Raw genomic sequence first — 21,991 nt, forward strand, 5'->3', positions numbered from 1 at the left:
AAAATAAATAAATCATACTTTTTAAACCAAAATCATGATAAAAAAATATTTTTGATATCTTCGTTGAAATAAAAACATAATCTTTATTGGAGTAGTTGTCAAATATAAATTGGAGGGTCCATTTGTGTCTATAGCTTCACTATTTTAGAAGTAACTCCACACGGTAAATTAGGAGGCATCGAATTACAGTTAAAAGATAAACAATCAATAACAAAAAACAAGGTGACAAAGCAAAGCAACATGTTAAGCGTTCAAACACAACTGAAGCAAGAAATGTTCTGACAAGACTCTCATAGTATAGTCATAATATATACACACATCTCCAGCAAAATAAAAAAAGCACAAAAACACAACAACACGGTTAATATTATCACCATCTCAGTCTCAGCATTCCCTTCTTTCCTCAGAAGATAATCCTTTCCTCATCAGCCTCAGCAATCTGCAGCGACGAAACTGCTTGTGCGGCGATAAGATCAGCGGAGAAACCGGCGCGCCCCCATCCTGTTGCATCTTCATATAGTGGTTTTTCATGTGCATTCCTCCCGAGAGGCTCTGATGAGAATGTCCACCCTCCATTTTCAGCAGCTCCCCACTTGCAACCATATCTGTATGCATCAGTGACCCAACCCCTTGTTTCCACAGACCATGTGCCGCCGTATAGATGAGGGAAGCAAGCTCTCTCTCCACCCACGAAGATGTCAAGATTACGATCGCAGTTCCAGGTCTTGCATGTTTCATCGTTGATAACAACCTTGCACGAATCCTCCGAGTCTTCACCGAGCAGAACATGCAGAGCAACGGCCTCGGCAATTGCAGCGCCCTCCTCATCTAGTCTTTGTTGTTCCTCTTTCTTCTTCTGTTTCTTCTTCTCCAATTCGGAAATGATGGCGGCAGACGTCGCGAGAGCTTTCTCCAAGCGCCTTTTTTTCTTCTCAGCCTGCTTGAGACGATCCAACTCGTCTTTCACCTGCTTCTTCTTGGCCTTCCTCACATGTTGCCCTTTATTACATGCCATGGTATCCATAGAATATAACTGCGTCTAAATACTAAATTAACTTTTCTGAACTCCTTTTCCTTCAAGATAAATTCTTTAGTGCTGTATACATATTTCTATAACTTTTTTCCCTCTTTCCCTAAATTGTAATGCTAAATATATTCTAATTAGTTGAAGTATTTAGACTAATGCTACACAGTTGATGCAAACGAAACAACTACACCCACTCAGGCCTATATGAGTACCTCATCTTGCGAACAATGCAATCCCAAACAGAAACAACAGGAGACAACAGAAGAGAAAATTCATAAGCACTCATAGATCCATCCCTTGGTCTCATTCTTCCTAACTTCCCACAGCCCTTGCACTTGCCCATCCTGAAAAGGCCAACAGCTCTACAAGACTAATGAAATATCTGCACGCTGCTGTGACACTCCGGTTCAGGTACACCCTTCCCGACTGCAGTTAAGTAAACACACATAATGCAATCCATCAAAATCAGAAGATGATAGAAGTGCTTTAAGAAATAGAGAAACATGATTCATTCACAGATCAAGTAAGACAACTAGATGGATAAAGACTAAAAAAGGCTAACATCAAATAGTACATCAAGCTCTTATTTGTAAGCCAAATCTTTGTTGAGGACTGGGAGAAAGGCGGCATAAAATGCAATCTAAATGTTTAGATCTATATCAGTCCTAAATAAATAAATAAATAATTCAAATCTGGTAGCAATCTTTCCCTTTCACATGAAACAACAAAAGGCAAAGATGAATACAAGTCAAACAGACAACTGGTGTCCATAGTGCTTCAACTACCTAAATCCTCTATCGATTCATTCTAAAGTCACAAGCCACCAATAACATGTCGGCCTAACAACCTATGTCCCCAAAGAACAAAATAAGAATCACTTAAAATAACATTATTTATTGTGAGTGTGTCCTTTAATGACTTATATATAATGTAAAAGCATGACGAATTATTGGCCAAAACAAAAATCTGACCAAACCTCAGGCCAATTATTCATGTTCTCTGTGATTGATTTGATGATTTTCCCAAAAAAAAACTCCAACACCACAATTCCCCCAATCTGATTTAGCACAAATCCAAAACAGAATAAATCATTTACACCTCTAAGGAGATCAGATCCACCCAATTAAGAAGCAAAACATGAAGAAATTCACTTTCTACTAAAATTTAAACACAGCTCATATATTAAAAAAATACAAGATCTAAACAACCCATAATTCAAGGCACCTGTTTCATCAAAATCAATAGCACAAGCAAATAGTACAGACCTAGATCCAAAATTACCCAAAAATGTTCAAGTATCACAGCCCGAAAGGGGAAAAAAACCAACCGATGAGATCAAAATCAGAAGAAAAAGAACAAAAAACGGCAAATTTGAATGAGAAAAAGAGAAATCAAACCTGAGGGAATGGCATAGAGAGCAAAAGGGGGGTGAACCTATCAGAGTGGTTGAAGACGGAAGTAAGAAGAAATGTTGTTGGTGGTGGTGGTGGTGGTGATGGTGATCTAAATTGTGGTTGGATCTGAAGAAAACGTAGACGGGTAGGAAAAGAAAGTGAGAAGTTATGTGCTTGAAAGAGAAAAGAGAGAGAAAGAGCGAAGAAAGAGAGAGAAAGCGTGGGTGTCTGAGGAGAGAGATATATGAATGAATTAGCGATAACGTGAGGTGAGACGGGAGAAGGAGAGGGTAATCGTGTGAAGGGCCAATAGGAAGTAGACACGTGGCGGGGTTAAAAAGGAGAGGCAAGTGTATTATAGTATGTGACTTTTGTTGGAACGACACGTCGTGTTTGTTGGGCTTTGGAATGGACACCCCCACCCTACTGGGCCCATGCTCTCTCACTGACAACTTGGACCACGTGGCGTAATCATCTACCATTATTGGCAAATTAGTCTATTAGTTAATAGAAGATTTAACTAATTTAAGTTGGTCGAACTGCTTAGACAAGCGTTAGAATTTAGATCCCATCTTATATATGCAGCAAATTTATTAACTATTGACAGACATTTAAATAAAATTTAAATCCACGATATATAATTATTAATTTATCGATATCGTAAAGTTATATAAAACCAAAAAATATATAATAGAAGATTTAATTATATTATGTAAATTTTAATTTTTAATAAAATATTTCTTATAATATTCTTAAAATGTAATTTTAAAATACATATTAATAATATCCATTAATAAATACTAATTTGTTTATTAATTCTTTATGATATTAATAATAAATTTAAAGTTTACTAGAATTGTAATTTTTTATAACTTAATTGAGTTTTCAATTTAAATTTTAAAGAAAAGAAATCTAATTTTTTTATTAATTATATGTAATAAAAAATATTTTCAGAAGACTATATATCTAATTTTTCATATCTTCTTTATATATGAACATTCTATAATTGTAAATTTGTAAGATCTCTTTTTTTTAAATGAAAAAAAATTATGCAAGTTTATCTACTTCAACAATTTATTCATCTATAGATAAAATGTATTCCAATATCTACTAATTTTTTTTCCACCACTTATAACAATTGTTCAATTATTTTTTCGATGTAATATAAGAAATGGGCTTTTTTATATAAATAAATAACAGAAATATTTTATTTTTCAAAATATACATAAAGAGAAATGCTTTCGAAAATGCGTAGAGTCATTTCAGGGGAACACATGCGAATTGGATTTATACTCCAATTCATGTGTGACGACCACGAATTGAAATTGGCATGGCAGGTTGAAAAGCTGCGGCTCTAATACGTTGCTGGCATGCACGAAATGGCTCACATCACCACTAGCGCACACGAATTGGTCGACTTCAGGGGCAGCGGCAACAAAGTGGACCAATGCACTGACGGCGTCCACGAAATGAGTATTTCGTTCTTGGAGGCCACGAAGTGGGTGGTCAAAGCTACCAATTTTCAGCAAACACCAGTATCCGTACGAGACAGGCATTGGTTATGTTGGATGACAAAGGACACTTGGGAAGGAAGCTGGGATACATATAAAAGGGTGAAGGGGAGGGGACCTTATGCATTCGGTTTAAAGGAAAAAGGGGTTTTAAAAAAAAGTGGTGGTGGTAAAAAAAAATTGTGTTGTGGTTTTAATCTTTTGTGTTGTGTTTGAAAAGAAAAAAAATTAACATGAGTGGGGGTGGGGTTAATGTGGAAGAGAACCTTAATCGGTTAGACGAATTTCATATTGCGGCACATTTGCTTCATAAGGTTAGTTTAACTGTTTAAGTAAAATTTTTTAATTATATTCTTGTTTTTGTCGACAAATAAAATTGGTTAAAGTATTTTTTATTATATTCTTATTTTTTTTTCTTCTTTTGCAGCCCACACGTGTTCTCACTCCTCATGGCATATTTGTTGACGTTTTCATGTCAGATTCTGCAGATCTAAGCATGGAAATTAGGTAGCAGAGGCTTGAGTTTTATTTTAGATGAACATGATTTTACCATGCTTCCTTAATAAAGCGCTTCAAGTATGACAATCCACTTATAAGCGCTTTTGTCGAACGATGGCATCCTTAAACTAACACATTTCACCCCCTTGGGGTGAGTGTACCATAACCCTGGAGAATGTTGTAATGCAATTAGGTCTACCTGTTGATGGCGAGCCTGTCAGTGGTACTTTGAGGTCATAGAACAAGTTCCACTAAAAAGATCTTTAGGAATAGTATCAAAAACTTCTTGATGAAGTTCCAGCTGGCCACGTAAGGACAACAAAATTCAACATAAAGTTGAAGTGGCTCAAGAATCGTCTTCAGCAGATGCCGCTTGATTTACGAGACAATGCCCTCATGCAGTATGCACATTGTTACATACTGTACTTGTTGGGAGGCGTGCTACTACTGGACAAGGCCAACAATATGGTCCATGTTTAATATCTTCCGTTATTGGTAGATTATGATGCCATCAGTACCTACAGTTGGGGTAGTACCGTTCTTTGTTGGTTATATCGAGCTATGTGCTTAACGTCGTTCTTTGTTCGTTATTCGACAGGTTTGACCATTTCATCCCTCAGCAATCATCCCTACATACCCCAACAGATATTGATCTTGTCCTCAACCGCTCTGATACCATCACTCAGCCTGCTGTGGCGGGGAGAAGGTCCGTCTCAATTGGTGACACCGCCGGATCTGTGCTCCGACCGTACGATGCTACGCAGATGTAAGGCCGACGTCTTTCTTAAGCCGGGGCTGATGCTAACGTGGACGATGACGAGGGTCATGATGGTCGTCCTCACCGTGACATTCGAGCTCCTGCTTGTGGGACAAGTGGCAAATTGGGACACGACCACCATTAGTTGTGTGGCTTATATATTTAGTATTCTGTTGTAACACTTAGTTCATTTACTTTTCCTTCGCTTGAGTATCGACTTCATCCTATTGTGTTAGTCATTCGATGTTATGCTATTTCTTTCCATTCTATCCATATGTCGGTTCCACCGTTTGTTGTTGAATTTTATGTTGTGTTCCTATCTTTATGTGATGTATGTACGTAGTTTTAGTAACGATGGTTCCCCATGTACTGCCAACTATGCAATAAATACAACAATGTGGTAAATTAAACAACAACGCGACATAACATGAAATAAAGCAACAATAACGAGTTTACATAATTCAATAGAAACATGCTCAAATATTGCACTAAACTGATACATTAAACAGAAATGGTGGTATATTAAGTGGCAGAAATATGCGGACAGTGTCGCCTAGTATGCCTTGGTGTCTTGCAAAGTCCGTAACGCTTACCTGGGCCCGACTCAATCTCGTCCATCTCATTACGAATCCTTATAGACATCGGACGTCCTTCCATTATACATCGTAGGTGGGGGTTGGGACGTACACGTTGTACTTCGTATGGGGGCCACATCTTCTCGTCCGACATTAGTTGGAATTCCATCTCTTAGACCTAGAACACATTCTCAACCCGAAAACTCCCTCGACATATTGCTGCCATTCGAGTCTTGCAAATGTGCATGCGGCTAAAGCATGAGCACAGGGGTAGTGCAACACTTGGAAGTAACCACAGCACACCTCCGATGCTCAAGGTAAACGCGAAACCAAGACTGCACCCCTACAGCTACTGTCTCATCAACTGTGAAGATTGAAGTAGCTCTGTCATACGACGTCACAAGCATCTAGGAAATTTCCTCACGGTTTGCTAATATCACTTTTTGCTATAATTGCGAGAACACCTGACCGCATGCGATCTGTGCTTGTGCCTGCCAACCCTTGTTCACAAATAATTCATTAAGGCAATGATAGGTAGACTTGACAATTGCACAGACTGGTAAATTTCTAGTGCCCTTGAGGACGGAGTTGATACACTTAGAAAGATTGGTCGTCATGTGACCATATTGATGACCGTCATCGCGGAGCTGTAGCCATTTATGTGGCTCTAACCCTTGGATCCATGCCATCATCTGCGGAGATGTTACAGGATCCTCGCCGCTGATTAACTATAGGTAGTACTGCACTTGCTCTTGCGTCTTTAAATACGTGGCGTTAACCAAGTGTCTTTTGGATTTCTTACTGTTGAAACTTGTTGTGAAGTAGGGATGGCAGCAGAACCCGTACCCGCGGGTACCCGCCCCGCTCCTACCCGGTCGGGGCGGGTTTGAACCCGACCCGGAGCGGAGCGGGTCTGAACCGTGGCAGGTTGATGAGCGGGGCGGGACGGGGTCGGGTTCAGGCTAAACCCGCCCCTACCCGCCCCGGAGTATATATATACCTTTTATGATTAGGGTTAGTTTGGAAACAGTTCTCACCTCACCGTCACTCTCACTCACTCAGTTAGCCAGTTAGGGTTAGGAACCCCTTTGCTTTGCCCTTCAGCTTCTTCTCACCGTCACTCTCACTCACTTGAGTCACTTCCTCTCCTCTGTTCGACTGTTCCTCAGCTCTTCTCCAAGAGACCAAGACCATAGTCCATAGTGAGTCCTCTCATCACTCATTCACTCTCAGTTTCTCAGTTTCTCTTCACTTCACCCTCAGTTTCTCTTCACTTCCTGTTTCCCCAAAAAAAAACCCTAGCCTCCTCCACCGCCGCCGCCTTCCGTCGCGCCCAAAAGCTTCGTCTGTTCGTCGTGCTCTAGCCCCTCTCCTCTCTCCTCGTTCCCCTGTTCCTCGTCCATTCTTCTCGGCTCTCGCTGCTCAGTCGTGCTTTGCCCGCCGTCTCGCGTGGAGCTCGTCGCCGTCGTCCGTCGTGCTCGTCCCCGAAGGTAATGGCTTCTTGTCCGTCGCCTTCGTCGAAGCTTCTTCGTTATTTTTTCATTTTTTTCAGAAATCATATTGAAATCCTGATTCCTGAATGATTAGCTTTAGATCTGCACACTGCTGTAGTTCTTCGTTTTTTTTTTAATTTTTTGTTCAGAAATCATATTAACAATCCTCAATGCTCACTGCTCACTGGTCAGTGGTCACTCCTCATTCCTCAATGTTCAGAAATCATGTTAATGTTATGTTCTTCGTTTTTGGTTCCTTAATTTTCTTCTCTAATTTTACTATTTATTTATGTTGAAAAATTGGTTCAACGAGACTATCATCTATTCTGTGAATTTTCCTAATGCAGATCACTTCAGAGAAGTTTTAAGTAATTACAACATTGATAAATTTGAAAAACTGAAGTCTAGAATGATTCAAGCTGTAGATGATATGCTTGGATATGAAATTCCATAGCTTTTAAAGAAATTCAGAAATCCTTATGATTAATTATTTTCTTTTCTTTAAAAGCTCTGAATTTAGATAAACAAGTACATTATCTGTGGACGTGAAAGAGTCTGTTTAGGCTTTCATCTTCAAAAATTCCTAATGTTTGGGATTTATTAATTGCCATTGTCATATATGCTTTTTCTTGAGTGTGAGATTCTAATGTTTTAACTTTAAATTCTTTATAAAAATTTGATTAGTTTCATTTTCATTCTCTAGTGTCAATATTTGCCTATTTGGTTTCAGTACATAGTAGAAGTTTGTAGAAAAGGGAGTTCTTATTTTAAAAAATTTCTAAAAACAATTCTATGACCTGTTTTGTTTGCTTTATGACTGGATGAAAGGGCACCACCATATGAAGAGAGATTTTTATCATGTAGGCACTTACCCATAAAACATTGTAGTACTTTTAAGAGGGATAAGGGCGTCCGTAAATGGTGCTGATATGTAGCAGTAGCACTAAAATAGGGATGTTATCTAAGAAATCATCCAAACCTTCAGAAATATCTTTAAACTCCGTAAGTAGCAAAAATTTTTTTTTTAATTATGAAAAATCACTTTTTTAATTTTTTTGAATTCTCTTTTATATTAATGTTGTAATTTTTTATTATGGAATTAAATTAATAGTGATCAAACATTAGCTTTTTTTAATTTCAAGTTATTGATATTGTATAAATCTTATGTTTGTATCAAACATTAGCTTTGGTTCTGGTTGTGGTTGCCTGAATGCCTGCTGCATAGTTCAATGACTATGTCAAGTGGTTTATGTGGTTTATTATGATTTTTAGTGTACTTCAATTTGTGTTTACTTATCTTAGTAGCTTAAACTTCCAATTCTCTACTCTTTTACTTATGCATTCTGATCTTTATGCATTCATTGGTTAGATTTATGTTAATTTTATACCCTCAGTAATTTTAATTTTATTGATATAGGTATTTTTCATGTAGGTTTGTTAAGATAATTTCATGGCTAGTAATGCTAGAGAAGACACACAAAGCAATAATTTTCCTACCGATATTGAAGTTGAAGTTCAGAGTAATGCTAATCCAATTAAGTTATTTGACATTGTATGGACCTTTTTAAATTTCAAGTTATTTGATATTATATGAATCTTATGTTTGTATTTTAATTTAATTATAAATTTTAAGTTTGTATCTTAATTTATAAATAAATGTGTAAAAAATAAAATGTCATTTAATTTTTATAGGGGCGGATAGGGGCGGGGCGGGTACCCGTGGGGGCAGGTTAGGGTACAGGCGCCTACTACCCACGGGTAGGGGCGGGGCGGGTAGTTGTGGAATGCAGGGAGGGCGGGGTGGGTGCGGGTAGGGCTAAAACCCGCCCCTACCCGCCCCACTGCCACCCCTATTGTGAAGTTAGAGGCGATATGTCGTACACAGTAAACATTGTGCTCCCATCCACACCCATCCCGCTTTAAAGCAGCCTTTATTATTGCATGCCTATCAGAGATAAGCAGAATTCCTGGTTGCCTCGCTACATGCCTCTTTAGATTGGTAAAGAAAAAGTACCATGAATCTGTATTCTTTCTTTCCACAATTGCGAAAACGATTGGCAGAATGTTGTTATTTCCGTCCTGTGCTATGCCCATAAGTAGGGTGCCCACATACTTACCATACAGGTGTGTTCCGTCTACTGAGACCACTGGCTTATAGTGCTTGAAAGCCTCAGCACATGAGGGGAACGACCAGAAAACCTGATGAAACATGACACTCTCACGGTCTATAGTGTTCCCGACATAGTAAGCCTCGTTTGTAGGTCAACAATTGTTCCTGTTGTGAAAATGCTTACTTAGTAAAATATATAAACCACTAAAACCACAATGAATAACCAAGCCCAATAAGTGTTCAATGCCAGTTATACCTGGGACGAAAGTTTGCAGGGCGTTGAAGTATCTCCACAGCTGGTCATACGAATCGTCCCAATTATCATAGATTTTGGAAATTGTCTTCTGCTTTACATGTCAAACCTTCTTGTATGAAATCTTGTACCCGTATGCAAATTCGACTGATCCTTGCAACACCTTTATGCAAATGGTCGCGTCAGCATGCATCATGGGGAATATATGCTGGCAGATGACATTGCTATCAAGTTGAGCTTGATCTTGAGATATCGAACTTGCCAAGCAACTATGAGGCCCTTGGTATTTTCGAATTTCCTAAAATCTGGAAGAACTCTATGACCCATACCATCCAACGACATTGATCCTTAAACTGCATGCATCGACATACATACCTACATTGGTCTGACTCTACCACCTTGTATTATGTACTCCTGCGGATGTTATAATTTTTAACAGCAAGCATCGTTGTCTCCCTATTGAGAAACTTCAACCTAATCTCGAGCTCCTTCTCACCTGACAAAGCATAGCTACTCGGTTTGTCTTCTGCAGTGGTCAACTGCATTGCACCAAGATTTAAAGACAAGTAGTGTGCTAGCGTGCTGCTGGATACACCACTACCCCCACCCCACCCCCTGATTCAACATGAATCGGAGGAACTGTCTCGTGTTGAAGCGACTAGGTTTCGGGAATAGCTTCTGTCTCATTACCGCTAAAATCTTCGATCTCATCTTCATGAGAAGTTTCTGCCATGCCATCATGATGATATATATCGAATCCAATAAGGTTGGAAGAGGGGTGCTTCACGAATATCTGTATTCTGTTTCGGCGTCACAAACGCGTTAAAGCTTGGACTATGGGCCTTACCAGTATCCCGACCCGGAACGAAATCCACCAATCCGAAATTCCTAACACCCTCCACATTATTAGAACTAGATGAGCTTCCACCCATATCATGAAGATTTAAACAAAGTTCCAACGAATAGATGCTTCCAATGCTGCGATGATAAAAAAACATCATCGAAATATGCTGATCAGATTTAATCTGCATTTTCTGATATGCAAACAAGTTAGCAACTGCAACTGGCATCCTGTGTAAGCTTCGTGATTTCCTTTTTTCCCACCATTTTGGTATTCATGAGAATCAAATTCTTCAACTCTTGTAACGATGTCTGTGGCAGAATCATTATCCAAAGGGGATCGTCACAAACAAACATAATACCTTCTGCCATATGAGAAATTTCTCCATTAGGGTATATGATCAAATATGCATTTTTGGAAGCCATACACACAGCAAAACTGAACCAACACCCACAATATTTTAGAGAGAAAGAAAGTAACTAGGTTGAGAGAAATTTTAGAGCTGGAAGAAAGTGCAAAAGAATGCCTCCTTCTGTGAATGGTGCACAAGCGTTTATATAGGCAAATTAGGAACGAACTTCGCAGGCGATACACCTGAAGGGCACCATTTTGCGTGTAGTACCATTGACTTGGAATCCAATTCGTGGATGCCCCACTAGAATTGGCCATTTTGCTGGCACCAGCCACAACATGGCCTCCCTACCCATTTCGTGGGCACCGACCCAGAAATAATTCCTGCCCCTGCCAGTTCCAATTCGTGGCGGCCAAACCTGAATTGGAGTATAAATCCAATTCGCATGAGCCCCTCTTGAAGTGACCTTGCGCATTTTCGGAAGCATTTCTCTTCATGCGTATTTTGGAAAATAAAGCATTTCTATTATTTATTTATATAAAAAAGCCATAAGAAATGGGTAGTACCAAGTATGATGAATTAGTCAGCTAATATGTCAAATGTGTTAGGAAATAAAGATTTTGTAGTAAGTTTTATTTATAATATATTAGGAACGAATGTTGTGGTGCATTTGACCAATTGTGTTTGTACCATGAGCTGAATATGTTCTCTAGAATAATGGTGGTGATCGAAAATAGCGATGGTGGTACTTAGTTTGTGGTGGGGTGACCGTTTTAGATGAAAAGAGTTTGAAAGTCAAAATAAATGATAGTTTGTCCATACAATAAAAAACATCTTTACGACGCAATTTATTTTTCACAAAAAGTATATATTTTTCTTTTTATTATCAAGAAATGAGATTTTTCTTTTTTTTCACTGTATTAACTCTCTCCTATCACGAGTATAAAAAATATTAAATTAATTAAATAGTTATTTACATACAAATAATAAATAAAAAAAGTTAATTATATATGTTGTGGTGCATTTGACTAATCGAATTTACACACTATGAGTCGAATATGTTCTCTAGAATAATAGCGGTGTTCGAAGATAGTGGTGGTGTTTAGTTTGTGGTGGGGTAGCCACTAATCACTTTAAATAGAAAGAGTTTGAGAATTAAAGTAAATGGTAATTTATCTATACAATATAAAAATCAGAAATTATTTTTTATATTGGAACTTTCTCGATGTTATGCAGATAAGTATAGTTAATAGAAATTGGACACGGATAGTGACGAGTGTATCTAGCAGGTGGCAAGAAGTTGGCACTGTCAGTTTGCAGTTGACGAGAAGACGCCAATTTCATCTCGTGGTTGGCAAGAAACAGGAGGCGCGACACGTATGCACAGAAGTTGCAGGTTCTGATATACATGATACGTTTTTCGTGACCAACGAAAAAGGTAGTAGAAAACACCCGTCAAACATACATGGAAGTAGATGTCCCTGGCCCGAGTCCCACCTCTTCTACTTCTATAAATTCGGGTCTTTTTTTTTTTCATTGTATCCGAAAAGAAACGTTTAAGTTATAATATTCTTAAAGTGAAACTGTAAGAAAAAGTACGAGGGAGAGATAAAAAAATAAAATTTATGTGTCTGTCTTTATAATGATAAAAATGTAGTTATTAATGAAAAAAGGTGTGATTTAAATTAAAATAATACGAAATTTAATTCTACCAGAAAATATATTATTTCACATCTAAACAATCTTTGATATGTAAGTTATTATTTTTTCAAAATTGTTTATATCAATATATACATGTTATATTATTAGTGTTGTTTTTCTTTTAATATATTAATATTATTGTCATTTTAAATATTTCATAAAATTAATTACGTAGGTTAATATTATGTTTATTTAAATAAATATCTGAATGTTAGTATTAGAAGATAAAATACTTAATAAAAAATGTATTTTTTTGCGTAGGATTTTTTTGTATTTGTAATTGTTATATATTAATATTATTATGTCTATTAATATGAAAATTACTTATTATTAATTTTAAAATATTAATAATGTGTAATACTCTGAAAATAATATGTTATTGTTGATTTTAAATTAAAGTTATATATTAGTAGTCATATTTCAAATTATAGTATATTATTAACATTAATGTATTTTTTTTATCTTCATGTTAGTAAAATATACTTATGTTAATATATTTATTTTAATTATATTATTGTAAATAAATTACGCAACACACATAAATATATTAGTAATAAATATAGTAATCGTTAAATTATTTTTTATATTCATGTTGGTCAAATATATTTATGTTATATTTATTTTAAATATATTGAAAATAAATAAATTAAGCAAAATATATAAATATATTAGTAATAAATATAGTACGATAATAATATATATCATTAGAGTTAAAATATATGTATGTTAATATATATGACATCATGTTATAAATACATATATGCGTTATTTAGATTTTATTTATTAATTTTTATACCAAATTTAATTACGAATATGTATTTACATACTAGTATGGTATATATTAATGTTACTAAATATATTTATATTAAAATATTTATTCTAAATATATTGCTGTACGCAACATACATAAATATATTATTGATATATATAGTATTATGATAATATATATCATTAATATTAACATATATATTATATGTTATGTTTATGGAAAATAGATACGTTAACTAAATTTTATTTGTTAATTAATTTAATTATGAGTATAATTTTTGTTATTTTTTTGTATGTTAGTCTAATTTTTTTTTATTTATACTCCATTTTAAGATGGAGAAAATTAGTCCTCCCAAAACAGTATAGTCAATTAATGACAAAAGCATTATGAAAGACCGAATTCTATCATATTTTTCAAATAGGAAGAGTAAACGGTAAATTATCTCTAATAACGGCATTAATAGACAAATAGCATACTATGTGTCTGAAATCGACAGTGTATTCAGTCTCACTAGGCATCTCACGAATCTCAAAAACTTCAGTATATCTATCAAACCAATGCACTTGTATATTTCATAATTCTTGTAAATTTGCCTGCAACTTCACAGTCGCAAATTTTGAGAAGGCATGTCCAGCATTGATGCGTTCTTGAATATTGACGCTCTTTCGGGTAAATAGCTCATTTAAGCGATAAAAGGTTATCCTGACCAATGATGTGACCGAGAGGTTACGAGCACCTTTTAACATAGAATTTATGCACTCTATCAGATTGGTTGTCATGTGACCCCAGGGATGTCCTTTATCAAAAGCCATAACCCACTGCCGACAATCAATAGTATCACACCATTGAGTATATATGCCTCTCCTCGATCCTGCAACTGCTGGTACTGCTCGTTGTATTATTGTTCTGTCTTACAATATCCTAGAGAAAAATTTGTTTTAATATAATATCACTCGTCAGCAATTCAAATAGTATATAGCAAATTTAAGTTTAACAAAGATCAACTCAATATAAAGAACATGTTTCCATGTTTATGATGATTTTTTACAAGTAAGGGACCTTGAATCTTCATAGGAAGTTTGACGCAATATGCCTAACACAATATATGAAATGCTCTCGGAGGACTCCACGCACCATTACATCTAGCCATTGCTGCATTGATATAGTCGTGCCTATAAAAAATAATACCGACACCGTCCCTCCTGACGACATTTTTTCGTAGATTATTCAAAAAAAAATATCATGCGTCAGCGGTTTCTCCTTCAACGATGACAAAAGCAAGTCGTACAATATTTTGGTTTCCATCTTGAGACACAACAACCAAAAGAGCTCCTTTATATCGCCCATACAGATGTGTGCCATCAACATGCACGAGTGGTTTGCAGTATCGGAACGCTCTAATGCATAGATAGAAGCTCTAAAAAACTCGACGCATTATCTTTACACTTTCCTCCACCTTAGATCCACGATATGCTAGTATAGTATCAACTTGCACCATAGATCCTGGGTTCTAAGCACACATTGTCACATACCATGCGGACAAACACTCATAAAAAACTTCTCAACCACCAAAGATTTTTGTAATCGACTTTTACTTTGCCAACTATGTTTTACGATAGCTTATCGTATAGTTGAATTTCGACAGAACATCTGTGGTCACAACGCGGATCTTCAGATATGGGTCGGCTTCAACTAGAGGTCTTATAGCGTCCACAATTGTGTCAGAATTTAGTTTCGAATGGTCTTGAGAAATTATATCCATAGTGCAAGTATGACTTCCATTGTATCGTTTAATTTCCCAACAACATTTTCTCTGAATCAAACTAACGCAAATCCGTCAATCACAACCTCTGCCATACTGTATGCATTTCGTATAAAACGTCAAAGACTCAGACTCAAACACCCTGTAATCGACACCCATGGAAGTAATATAATTCCTAATTGCCATGACTACAACTTCTCCAGAACTGAACTCCATTCCAACAGCAAACTCACCATCTTTTACAAAAAAATACCTGTGTATGTGGATTAACAATTTCTAAGTTCTAAAAAAAGTATATCTAAGGGTTTTTAATTTTCAATGATTTGTACAATATTTCATCAAAGCAGTCACAATATCTAGCAAAATAACGTAAGTTGGATTTTTTTTTATCTCATACAAAATAATCTTATGAAAAAGTACTCTCCAGTTGAGCAACATTTATCATTTTTAGATAGTGAGCAATTTTTGAAATATTTTAATTGGTAACTTAAAAATAAATATATTTTAAATAATTCAACAAATAAAATTAGAATGTATAACCAAAATTTGATAAATAAAAATAAAATTGTCTTGACAAAAAAATGATAGGCTGACATACCTGAGTTTGCCAACTCAAAAAATTCAGGTGCGTTCATAGCTTCAAGATCCAAAACACACATAGAAGATGGAATACCAAATGAATGTTGGCTTTTTACCGTGCTTGTTGCAACCTGAATTTTTATGTCGGTAGTCTTGTTTCCTCCCAACATACCATTGTTGGATAAGAACTCCTCTTTGCTGTCACTGTCATTTTCTTCCCAATCTGTGTTGCGCCTTTCATTTAGAAAGGATTCATCAACCTCGTGACTAATAGCCAACTCCTTAAATTCAATATACAGTTCGATCATCAACACATGAGCTTGATTCTATCGATAAATCATTAACATTTCTAACATGATGGCATCAGTCATATTCATTACTTGAAACTATATTACATCACTGAAAACTAACACAGACTGTTTGTATAAAATACTGCTAATTCTCTTTGACAAATTACCGTATATATATTGACATAGTCTATTTTATAACTCTACAAATAACATCATGTAAAAAATAACAAAAGATACTAGACTTACACAAATATATTTTACACTTCTATTTATATATGACATAATCTCACTTTCAAAATATACTAATAAACACACATTAGTTTCCATGATTTCAAAAAATAAAAACTTCTCAAGAAAACTCTCACATGGCGAGGACTTGTACAAAATCACAGCTTTAACTTTTCAATCAAAATGAATGTTGCTTCTGGAACACTAACTCTCTTATATAGAAAAAGAAAACTAAATTTTTATTATTTTTTAACAATTTTTTTTCTCAAAAAATAGTTAATTTTATCTAAAATAATATTAAATTATTATGCTTTTAGCAGTCTCCAAATTAGTAAAAATGTCCCATCATACAAAATTTATTGAGTTTAAATATTATTTTTTTCAAATACTTTTTGTAAATACAATTTTTTTAAGTAAATAAACCAATCTCAAACCCTACAAGATAGATTCAAAAAAATAAAAAAATGTTACTCATAATTAAGAGTCAAGAATTTGAATATGGGAAGCAAAGGGGTGTTTTGGCCAGAAATGGAGCAATGGTGTGTTTCACCCAATGATGGATGCAAGCCCAAAACGCAGGGGCGTGTTGCCTGCGACAAGTGGTACGTGTGATGAAGTGGCGCGGCAAGAGCTGGACAGGTGGCACAACGCAGGGGCGTGCTGACCTAGCACGCGGGGGCGTGATGGTGACGTGTGGAAGCTGGAATGGTCCACGTAGGCAACACGTGGGGGCGTGATGACCTAGCACGGGGGGGCGTGTTGGTGATGTGGCGAAGCATGAATGGTACAGAAAGGCATCACGGGGGGCGTGATGGTGACGTGGCATCACGTGGGGGCGTCATGGACACGTGGCCAAGCTTGATTGGTACACGAGGGCATCAAGTGGGGGCGTCCTGACACGTGGCAGTACGTGATTGGAGTTCGCAGTGAATGCTACTCTATATATAAGGCCGTGGCTGGGTTCATTTTCATTCTGAGGAAGTGTGAGAGTGTTGTTTGAGTGTGTTTCTGGTGTAATGGAGGATACCGCAAAGTTAGTAGTGTATCGCGACGGTGAGATAATACGTAATACTCATAAGGGAGTGAGGTTTGTGTGTCAGAATCCGTTTTTGTTTGTGGTTCCATGCACCATTACGTTTATGGAACTTCAGAACGGTCTCTGTCAAAGCATGGAGAACGGTACATTAATGAGAGTGAGCAGAATTCTGTACCGGAATCCGGTTATAGTTTTTGGTGGTCTAATACAGTTTGATACCATGCCAGTCACTGACGAAGTGACTATGCGTAATATGTTTCAAATTCACCGGCAGACTCAGATGCGACAGCCACAGATTGAGCTGTATGTTGAGTTTGAAACCGTAGAGGTGGAAGGGATTCAAAATGACTTAGAGGTGGAGGATGATAGAGCTGCAGTGTACGAGGGAATGAGTAGTGATAGCGAAGAGGACTTCGAAGCCACTTATGAAGCCGGTGACGAAGAGCATGATGGTGATGCGGGAGTTGAGACAGCAGCTGATAATGTAGTGGTTCACCCATCGAGCAGTCAACCGATGAACGTGCCACCTTTTATGCGTGAGTTGGATCTCGACGCCGTGTATGCACCGGAGTTTCTGGAATATTCAAACATAGGTACGTGATGACCGAATAATATGTTTTTTTTAAATATATACTTTGGATTAATTAATAAACGATGATGGGCACTTTCTGTAGGCGTTGCTGATCCCGAGGACGGAGAGTTCCGGATTGGAATGGAATACAGTTCTAGAAAGTTAGTCATGGCAGCAATTAGAAGTTACACTATCGCTAGAGGAGTTGACTACGACGTGTATGAGTCTGAGCCACAGACGTTCTATGCAAAATGCAAGATGTATGGGCGCGGGTGCGACTGGCTTATCCGAGCCAGCTTGATATGGAAAAAAGGTTGTTGGGAGATACGCAGATACAATGGTAGGCACACGTGCACGATGGGAGTGATTTCACAAGATCATTCCAAGTTGGACTCGGACACAGTTGCTGAGGCTATAAGGCCATTGGTCGAGACTGACCCGTCCATAAAGGTGAAAACTATAATAGCCGAAGTCCAGTCAAGGTTCAACTATACCATCAGTTACCGAAAGGCTTGGTTGGCAAAGCAGAAGTCCATAGCGAAAGTTTTCGGTGATTGGGAGGAGAGTTACCAAGCCTTGCCGTGGTGGCTCTCGGTTATGGTTCAGAAGATGCCTGGGTCAGTTGTCCAGATAGAAACACGCCCACTCTACAATGGGAATGAAGAGGCACAAGGGGTAAAAATACTTCATCGCGTATTTTGGAGTTTCAATTCATTGATGTTTAAGACCATGATAATGTTAACATTTACTGCCTTACTGAAGCAAACATACAAATTTTTAACTACTAATAACATTGGCCAACATACAGAACATTAAATACGTATTACATTGATACCCTAGTATGAAATCTAGAAACCCCAACCCGATGCTCACTTCTTACGGCCCATCCAGTTCAGTGCCTTACCCATCATGCTTAGACCTGGCTTTGACGGAGTATACCTATCGGGTGGATTTCGCTCCGTCCGTAGGTCATATGGGTGACCGGGAGCTGCGTCACCCATACCTGCAGCGGCCGACCCACCTGCCTCATCCCCAGGTGCCGACCCACCCGCCTTTGCCGGCAATGCCGACCCACCTGCCTCTGCTGGAGCAGATGCACCGGGGTTGAACTCGTCAACAAGTCTGTATGTCCGCCGAAGGAACCCACTATCACACGATGCACCCTCTGACGTGTGGTCGGAAGCAGGACGCTGCAAACTATGGCTCATACCTACTGATGCCCCACGTGGATCAGCTGAGCCTGACGGTGAATGCATAGCACTAAAATCTGACCAACCACCCAAACTAGCATTGGCCCAATTTTGTAGTTGCTGATCTCCGTGACCGGCGATGGAGAAGTCAAACCAATCATGACCGACTGGAATCGTCAACATCGGCTAAGACTGCTGTGAATGGTGGCTGTGCTGAGAGTGCTGGGAATGGTGGCTGTGATGAGAGTGATGAGAGTGGTGGCTGGACGCACATTGGTCCTGTGGCTGTGGTGGCTGTAGTACATAATAAGGAGCTGGCTCAAACACTGCAAACTGAGGTGGGACCTAAGGTGCAGGTAGGACCTGAGGTGAAGGTGGCTGCGGTGCAGCTGGCTGAGGAACATACGCCGTCAATCTCAGCATATGTCCGTATGAGCGCATGTACCAATCCCGATACTCCGGTGTGGGTATGAAATCCCAGGTCGGAAGGGGGTGCAGATCCCGCAGTCGAGCGTTTCGCCTATTGCCCCACTCCTCTATCCAACCCCCATGCAAAACTGTCCAGTCATAAAGCTGCACTCCGCGAAGAGCCATGCAATGCTGGTCCAGTGGAATGACCCTTGGTATTTGCGCGGAGGGGGGGGGCTGTGCGAACCCAAACTGACGCATAACTCGGTCCGCAGGGTGCCACTCGATACACTCGAATGACAACAACGGAGCAACGATATCACACACATCAAGATGTACATGTAACTCGCCGGGTACGATCATTCCTTCGTACGGCCGCCACTCAAACTGCCACAAATAATTCCAATGTCATAACCCTAACAGTAATGTATGGAACTAGGATTCATTAGAACCATAAATATTTACCTCCTGCATGTAGTCTATGTCATGCCTAAATGTCTCAACGGTCCTCTCTAACCATGCTGCGCTCCGTTCCGAATGACTCCACCTGAAACATGTGTATTTACGTAAATACCCCTAATTGAAACATGCATAATGAATATAATCTCTGACAAGAACCATAAATATTTACCTCATGGCAACTGGTATCTCAGCAGGTGGAAGGATATGTCTCGGTACAGGCGCAATACACGGCATTCGCTCCCACGCCCAAACAAACAACAGATTAAGAGGGCCATCCATCTCCTTCGTATCATATCGTGATGCACGGCATAGTGCTCTGTAAAGATGTGCAAGACATGCTGAACCCCAACTATAAGTATGGATCCGCTCGAAATCGCGAATCAACGGTAGATACTTCGCATGGGCGTATGCGGTCGACTTATCTGTGAATAGGGTCGACCCTAACAGACAGAAAATCTGACATCTCACGTATCTCATTATGAACTCTTCAGTATCCAACGGCTCTTCATCTCTGATACTTCGAACCCAACCAAGCTTTATATAGGATTTCGAATTACGACTAAGCACCGGTTGACGTCCGAATATTGCCATGCTCTGACTCTGAACGAAATCACTACTACTATCAGTCCATCCACTCACAGGCTCTCCATCAATTGGTAACCCAAATATATGTGCGACATCTTCCAATGTCACTGTAACCTCACCCACCGGCAACACAAAAGTGTGAGTCTCCGGCCTCCACCTTTCAACCAGAGCAGCTAACAACGGGTGAAATCCTCTTATCATCCCAATCCTAGATACGTGGTAGAATCCAGTGGCGCGTAAGTAGTTTTCGACCCTCGGATTCCAACTCTATGGCAGATCCAATTTACGCACCAACAAATTTCTGTTAGGCTGCATCAACAAAAATATATTTGTTATATTAGTTATAACTATTCATTTATTAATAAACAAATATTACCATATCTATTTATAAAATGTATGTGATCACTTCAATTAATAATATTATTTATATATTTATTTATTTTAATATTTTATTTATTAAAATTATTAACGTAGACTGCAGTACTATTAACATAGTTAAAATATTTTTTCTGATATTTTAATATTATAAATAACAACTTATATATATTTTTAATATTTATTTATTAATTTAACATTTATATGTTAAACTTTTGAATACGTTCAAAATATACATATTTATTTACTTACAGTATATATATCTTTTATTTTATTAGAGTATTATTTTTATATTTATATCGTAGAGAAATATATTTTTTTAAAAAATTTTACTATATCGTATAGTATATTATACTATAGTATTGTATAATATAATATTTTATTTTAGTATTTTTATATTAGAAAATTAATTTAAAATTAACAAAAAATTATTATTTAACATATTAAATAACAAAAAATAACATATAAAATACACGATAAATATATAATTTACCAACTTATATATATAGGATGATCCAAATAATTTATTATATGTTCCTTCGAAGCATTATAATTACGAACCATTCTTCAAAATAGATACAAAATAATATTTTTTTTTATTGCCTCTTATTTTTTTCACTCTATCCACTAACAACAACACCCTTCCCATACAACCCCTTCTTCCCTCTCACTAACACTCTTTCGAAACTCTCTCACAAACTAACCCTTTCTATCTTGTATATGCTTGTATATGGAGGTATGGAGGGAAATGCTCTTTATATAGAGCTTGAAGAGGCCACGCTTTGCTGTTTACCGGGGAACCTGTCCCCTGCATGCCAGCACCTGCAACACGCCCCCGAGGTGAAGGAACATTGGAACTCCGCGACGCCAGCTGCACCTCGCCCCTGCGCGGTGTCAGACGTGTGCATGGTCGCTGCGTCACCTCGCCCCTGCGTGGTGGTGACACGTTGGTCCGCCAGCTCCACCTCGCCCCTGCGTGGTGTCAGAAGCCTGCTTGGTTACCGCGTCACCTCGCCCCTGCGTGGTGGTGACACGTTGGTCCACCCCAGGGTCACCACGCCCCTGCGTGTTGATTGGGTATTCCACCACCCGGTAAATCACCCCAGCCTCCAATATTTTTCCAAAACACCACTTGCTTTTCCATAATAAAAATAAATTCTGCATAATTAACAAGCAATTTTCGCTTTTGCTTTATGTCATCTCTTTAATGACGATAAAATAAGT

The 21,991-nt window shown here is 37.9% G+C and overlaps 3 protein-coding genes across 3 annotated transcripts; 1 reads left to right on the forward strand and 2 right to left on the reverse strand.

Annotated features, from left to right (window-relative positions):
* Positions 1-223: 223 nt before the first annotated feature.
* Positions 224-1,450, reverse strand: LOC130981728 (uncharacterized). The gene has a single exon (XM_057905384.1). The coding sequence runs from the start codon at positions 1,022-1,024 to the stop codon at positions 404-406; it is 621 nt and encodes a 206-aa protein (XP_057761367.1). The 5' UTR covers positions 1,025-1,450; the 3' UTR covers positions 224-403.
* A 15,706-nt stretch (positions 1,451-17,156) lies between these two features.
* LOC130981537 (uncharacterized) lies at positions 17,157-18,563 on the forward strand. The gene is made up of 2 exons (XM_057905122.1): positions 17,157-17,769; positions 17,851-18,563. The coding sequence occupies exons 1-2, from the start codon at positions 17,157-17,159 to the stop codon at positions 18,561-18,563; spliced, it is 1,326 nt and encodes a 441-aa protein (XP_057761105.1).
* Positions 18,564-19,282: 719 nt separating this feature from the next.
* Positions 19,283-20,593, reverse strand: LOC130981538 (serine/threonine-protein phosphatase 7 long form homolog). Its single transcript, XM_057905123.1, has 3 exons — positions 19,977-20,593; positions 19,811-19,892; positions 19,283-19,732 (listed from the first exon to the last, which is right to left on the reverse strand). The coding sequence occupies exons 1-3, from the start codon at positions 20,591-20,593 to the stop codon at positions 19,283-19,285; spliced, it is 1,149 nt and encodes a 382-aa protein (XP_057761106.1).
* Between the last annotated feature and the right edge of the window lie 1,398 nt (positions 20,594-21,991).

Source organism: Arachis stenosperma, chromosome 5, assembly GCF_014773155.1.
Source record: "Arachis stenosperma cultivar V10309 chromosome 5, arast.V10309.gnm1.PFL2, whole genome shotgun sequence".
Taxonomy (NCBI): Eukaryota; Viridiplantae; Streptophyta; class Magnoliopsida; order Fabales; family Fabaceae; genus Arachis; species Arachis stenosperma.

What these genes read in the sequence shown, in the direction of transcription:
- LOC130981537 (XM_057905122.1), top strand. Translation starts at nt 17,157, where the DNA reads ATGGAGGATACCGCAAAGTTAGTAGTGTATCGCGACGGTGAGATAATA. An exon ending in TCTGGAATATTCAAACATAG is followed by an intron (nt 17,770 to 17,850) that starts GTACGTGATGAC and finishes CACTTTCTGTAG; the next exon opens with GCGTTGCTGATCCCGAGGAC.
- LOC130981538 (XM_057905123.1), bottom strand. Translation starts at nt 20,593, where the DNA reads ATGATAAGAGGATTTCACCCGTTGTTAGCTGCTCTGGTTGAAAGGTGG. An exon ending in GAGATACCAGTTGCCATGAG is followed by an intron (nt 19,893 to 19,976) that starts GTAAATATTTAT and finishes CACATGTTTCAG; the next exon opens with GTGGAGTCATTCGGAACGGA. An exon ending in ACATAGACTACATGCAGGAG is followed by an intron (nt 19,733 to 19,810) that starts GTAAATATTTAT and finishes TATTTGTGGCAG; the next exon opens with TTTGAGTGGCGGCCGTACGA.
- LOC130981728 (XM_057905384.1), bottom strand. Translation starts at nt 1,024, where the DNA reads ATGGATACCATGGCATGTAATAAAGGGCAACATGTGAGGAAGGCCAAG.